Source organism: Entelurus aequoreus, linkage group LG15, assembly GCF_033978785.1.
Source record: "Entelurus aequoreus isolate RoL-2023_Sb linkage group LG15, RoL_Eaeq_v1.1, whole genome shotgun sequence".
Classification (NCBI taxonomy): domain Eukaryota; kingdom Metazoa; phylum Chordata; class Actinopteri; order Syngnathiformes; family Syngnathidae; genus Entelurus; species Entelurus aequoreus.
This window is the reverse complement of record NC_084745.1, coordinates 56622092-56628091: the sequence shown is the minus strand read 5'-3', so window position 1 is coordinate 56628091 and position 6000 is coordinate 56622092. Positions and strand designations below refer to the sequence as shown.

General features: G+C 41.7%; 1 protein-coding gene across 1 annotated transcript; it reads right to left on the bottom strand.

Annotated features, from left to right (window-relative positions):
• Window positions 1-1526: 1526 nt before the first annotated feature.
• Window positions 1527-3876, bottom strand: LOC133630522 (carbohydrate sulfotransferase 2-like). Its single transcript, XM_062022136.1, has one exon. The coding sequence runs from the start codon at window positions 3528-3530 to the stop codon at window positions 2106-2108; it is 1425 nt and encodes a 474-aa protein (XP_061878120.1). The 5' UTR covers window positions 3531-3876; the 3' UTR covers window positions 1527-2105.
• Window positions 3877-6000: the final 2124 nt, after the last annotated feature.

The window sequence follows — 6000 nt, the reverse complement described above, 5'->3', positions numbered from 1 at the left end:
ATTTAAAGTTGACTTTTTAAAATGTTTTATTCTCTTTTTTTTCATTTTTTTTTAAAGAAAACCTTGTTTTTTACGGTGAAAACAAAACATTTAACAATTTTTCAAAGTAATATTTGATGTGAGGTATTTGGAGTCTAAATATAATTCATAACATTATTTTTTTTAGTAATGACGCTTAAAAAAAATCCCACTAAAATTCTCCAAAATGGTCCCACTCATAAATATTAAAAATAAGTCAAAATTTATTCTGATTTTTTTTTTTAACCCTTAAATCTGTAGATCAACTTCAGATCTGTCCATTTAAAGTTGACTTTTTAAAATGTTTTATTCTCTTTTTTTTTTTTAAAGAAAACCTTGTTTTTTACAGTGAAAACACAAAACATTGAACAATATTTCAAAGTGTAATATTGGATGTGATGTCATTGTAGTCTTAAGTAGGTCAATTATTCATAACATTTTTTTTTTAGTAATGACACCTAAAATATATCCCATAAAAATGATTGGGCATCCAAAATGGTCCCACTCATAATTATTTAAAAAATAACTTATTTTTGAACCCTTAAATCTGTGAATCAACTTCAGATCAGTTTTATTCTTTTTTTTATTTTTTTTTTTACAGAAAACCTTTTTAATGGCAAAAACACAAAATATATAATAAAAAAAAATGTATAGTGTAATATTTGGTGTGAGCTAATTGGAGTCTTAAATAGGTCACTTTTTTAATTTATTTAGTAATGACACTTAAGGGTTAAAAAAATAAAAATAAAGTATGAGTTATTTTGAACAATTATGAGTGGGCCCCAATAATTTGTTTTCAAGTGTCATTACTAAAAAAGTAATGTTATGAATTATATTTAGGACTCCAATGACCTCACATCAAATATTACACTTTGAAAAATTGTTAAGTTTTCGGTTTTCGCCGTAAAAAAAACAAGGTTTTCTGTAATAAAAAATAAATAAAGGGAATAAAACAAAAATGTCAACTTTATATCGACAGATCTAAAGTTGATCTACAGATTTAAGTGTTAAAAATAAAAAATGACTTATTTTTAACAATTATGAGTGGGATCATTTTGGATCCCCAATCATTTTTGTAGGAATTATTTAAATCTGTAGATCAACTTCAGATCTGTCCATTTAAAGTTGACTTTTTAAAATGTTTTATTCTCTTTTTATTTCATTTTTTTTTAAAGAAAACCTTGTTTTTTATGGTGAAAACACAAAACATTTAACAATTTTTCAAAGTAATATTTGATGTGAGGTATTTGGAGTCTAAATATAATTCATAACATTATTTTTTTTAGTAATGACGCTTAAAAAAAATCCCACTAAAATTCTCCAAAATGGTCCCACTCATAAATATTAAAAATAAGTCAAAATTTATTCTGATTTATTTTTTTAACCCTTAAATCTGTTGATCAACTTCAGATCAGTTTTATTCTTTTTTTTTTTTAACAGAAAACCTTTTTAATGGCAAAAACACAAAATATATTAAAAAAAAAAAAATGTATAGTGGAATATTTGGTGTGAGCTAATTGGAGTCTTAAATAGGTCACTTTTTTTTAAATTTATCTAGTAATGACACTTAAGGGTTAAAAAAAATCGACATATTTTATTGGTTTTGAAAATGAAAGTATGAAAACATGCTGTGATTGGTCAGCGGACACCCCCCCGCCTCCGACGCTCGCATCGCGGCCAGCGGCGCTAAGGAGAAGAATCGAAGCTGACTCAGCTCGGCCTTTAATGTCACTTAGCGCTCGCTCTCTGTGGTCCAAATGAATCCAGCAAGCAGGGTGACTCGGAGCGTGTTTACTGGGTGACAGCTTGTAAACATCAACAAGAAAACTACCAAAAAAGAAACTAAACATCCCTCATTGATTGTCTTCCTTAAACGATGACATCACTTCCTCCCAATTCCACTTCCTGGCCAGGAGGAGAAGATGGAGAAGCAGGGGCGCCGCTAAGAGTCTTTATTATTTTTTCTGTATTATAATTTCATCATCATTAGGGGCCGCCCTCCATCATGGGCCCCTAGAATCCGTCTCCTTTACCCCGCCCCCTTTTCGGCGCCCAGTCAGTAGAAAACAAGATGGCGTCTTTGGCGCTCACAGTCTGGAGCGAGTCAGCAGGGACTTGCCGAGGTCTTTGGCCTCGCCGGCGGTCCGGACCCGCTCGTAGCCCAGCACGGACATGGACTGGTGGCAGTAGTCCTCCACCTGCTTGATCTGCTGGATGCTCAGCACCGTCCTCCAGGCGGAGGCCGCCTGGGTGGCGTTCCGGGACGAGACGATGAAGGGCTTGGAGGAGGAGCCCGAGCCCCCGGTCATGTTGAGGGCGAAGGACTCCATGTCGTGGTTGCTGGTCAGGTTGGCGAAGCGGTAGACCCGGCGCAGGGTCTTGACCGGGTTCTCCACCAGGTCCTCGTAGCGCACCGCCAGGTACTTCCCCTTCAGCCAGCCGGGCGGGTTCAAGGCGGTCCTCAGAGTCCTGGAGGTGCGGTCGCAGATCACCTCCATGGCGCCGATGGAGTGGTAGTCGGAGCCGTCCTTCTTGTTGGCCTTGTGGCCCGGGTCCACGAAGGGGACGCGGCGCAGCTTGGGGTCTCGGCTGCGCACCACCTGCAGGTTCTCCCGGATGAGCCCGTGCCTGGACTTGATGCGGGAGTTGGCCACCGCCCGGGGGTCCCGCACCAGGTGGATCACCTTCAGGTCCAGGGAGGGGTCCTCCATGAGCGGCGCCAGCACGTTGACGTCCAGGATGCGCACGCCCTTGATGACCACCGTGCCGTACTTCAGGCACTGGTCCTCCAGCAGGCGCAGGCTGAGAGGCGGGCACTTCTTGCACACCTTGTCGTCCACCAGGCCCACCGCCTTCTTCCTGTAGGCCGAGCACATGGGGTAGGAGCACACCACCTTGTTGAGGGTGGCGCCGAAGATCTCCAGCGAGGTGAAGTTCTTGCCCCCGGGGCTGTTGTAGAGCTGGAAGACGGACATGTCGCAGCGGTACAAGGCGCTCAGCATGTCCCGGGCGGCCCCCTGCAGGGACACGGCGTCCCCCGGGTACAGCTTCTGCCAGATGTGCCACATGGGCTCGTACAGGAAGAACACTTCCGGGTTCTGGTTGAAGAGCTCCCCGAAGAAGGAGGAGCCGGACCTCCAGGTGGTGAGCACGTAGATGAGCTGGCGCCTCCTGGCCAGCGAGGGGCGGTAGAGGAGGCGCGGGTCCGGGCGCTGCAGGCCGGGGCCCCTGGCCTGCAGGTGCCCGCAGGGCTGGGGCTCCCGGGTCCACTTGTAGTTGGCCAGGTTGAGCATGGTGAGCACCAGCAGCAGGAAGTAGGCCAGGAACAGCCCCATCCGCTTCCTGCGCAGCACCTTCATCACGACGCCGGGCTGCGCGATCATCTTGCTGGGGGGCCGCGCCGCCGCGTTGAGCTTCCGCCCGGAGACGGCATCCTTCTCCCAGGGCGCCGTCAACCTCAGCGGCGGCGGGTGGTGGTGGTGGTGGTGGTGGTGGTGGTGCTTGCCGCGCATGGGGAGAAGGAGGAGGGAAGGAGGAGGGGGGAGGAGACGTCGAGGTTCAGCGGCGGCCAGGCGTCTTCATGGCAACGACGACCTTCTTGTCACAGACGCCCATCTTGAATAGTCGGCGCCCGGGCTCGGAGCTCACCTCTCCCGGGGAGAAAAGAGTCCACAATCCAGGGTGACGTCTCTTTTGTCGGAGCACGTCCTCCTTCTCCTCCTCCTCTCACTAACACGCTCAACACATTGAGTACACACTGAGAGATAAACCCCGCCTCCCCACCCGCGCCATTGGTCGACATGGTGACGTCACATAGCAACCGGCCGCGCTATTGGTTGAAATCGCCGCCTTTATATTTTCTTTTCTATATGATGCTGTTGTTGTGTTTCTTGTCTATAACGTTGTCTTTGGATCAAACCAACTTTATTAGGGTCCTTTCGTCCCATTTCAAAAGGACTCCCTGTGGGAGTCCTTTTGAAATGGGTAGAAAAGGACCCTATTGAAATTGTAATGTTTATTATTATTATTATTATTTATTTATTATTATTAGGGTCCGCACAGGACCATTTCAAAAGGACTCCCACAGGGAGTCCTTTTGAAATGGGACGAAAGGACCCTATTGAAATTGTCATGTTTATTATTATTATTATTTTTAGGGTCCGCACAGGACCTTTTCAAAAGGAATCCCAAAGGGAGTCCTTTTGAAATGGGACGAAAGGACCCTATTGAAATTGTAATGTTTATTATTATTATTATTATTTATTTATTATTATTAGGGTCCGCACAGGACCATTTCAAAAGGAATCCCACAGGGAGTCCTTTTGCAATGGGACGAAAGGACCCTATTGAAATTGTAATGTTTATTATTATTATTATTTTTAGGGTCCGCACAGGACCTTTTCAAAAGGAATCCCAAAGGGAGTCCTTTTGAAATGGGACGAAAGGACCTTATTGAAATTTTAATGTTTATTATTATTATTATTATTTATTTATTATTATTAGGGTCCGCACAGGACCATTTCAAAAGGAATCCCACAGGGAGTCCTTTTGCAATGGGACGAAAGGACCCTATTGAAATTATAATGTTTATTATTATTATTATTTATTTATTATTAGGGTCCGCACAGGACCTTTTCAAAAGGACTCCCACAGGGAGTCCTTTTGCAATGGGACGAAAGGACCCTATTGAAATTGTAATGTTTATTATTATTATTATTATTTATTTATTATTATTAGGGTCCGCACAGGACCATTTCAAAAGGAATCCCACAGGGAGTCCTTTTGCAATGGGACGAAAGGACCCTATTGAAATTGTAATGTTTATTATTATTATTATTTTTAGGGTCCGCACAGGACCTTTTCAAAAGGAATCCCAAAGGGAGTCCTTTTGAAATGGGACGAAAGGACCTTATTGAAATTTTAATGTTTATTATTATTATTATTATTTATTTATTATTATTAGGGTCCGCACAGGACCATTTCAAAAGGAATCCCACAGGGAGTCCTTTTGCAATGGGACGAAAGGACCCTATTGAAATTATAATGTTTATTATTATTATTATTTATTTATTATTAGGGTCCGCACAGGACCTTTTCAAAAGGACTCCCACAGGGAGTCCTTTTGCAATGGGACGAAAGGACCCTATTGAAATTGTAATGTTTATTATTATTATTATTATTTATTTATTATTATTAGGGTCCGCACAGGACCTTTTCAAAAGGAATCCCACAGGGAGTCCTTTTGAAATGGGACGAAAGGACCCTATTGAAATTGTAATGTTTATTATTATTATTATTATTTATTTATTATTATTAGGGTCCGCACAGGACCATTTCAAAAGGAATCCCACAGGGAGTCCTTTTGCAATGGGACGAAAGGACCCTATTGAAATTGTAATGTTTATTATTATTATTATTTTTAGGGTCCGCACAGGACCTTTTCAAAAGGAATCCCAAAGGGAGTCCTTTTGAAATGGGACGAAAGGACCTTATTGAAATTTTAATGTTTATTATTATTATTATTATTTATTTATTATTATTAGGGTCCGCACAGGACCATTTCAAAAGGAATCCCACAGGGAGTCCTTTTGCAATGGGACGAAAGGACCCTATTGAAATTATAATGTTTATTATTATTATTATTTATTTATTATTAGGGTCCGCACAGGACCTTTTCAAAAGGACTCCCACAGGGAGTCCTTTTGCAATGGGACGAAAGGACCCTATTGAAATTGTAATGTTTATTATTATTATTATTATTTATTTATTATTATTAGGGTCCGCACAGGACCATTTCAAAAGGAATCCCACAGGGAGTCCTTTTGCAATGGGACGAAAGGACCCTATTGAAATTGTAATGTTTATTATTATTATTATTTTTAGGGTCCGCACAGGACCTTTTCAAAAGGAATCCCAAAGGGAGTCCTTTTGAAATGGGACGAAAGGACCTTATTGAAATTTTAATGTTTATTATTATTATTA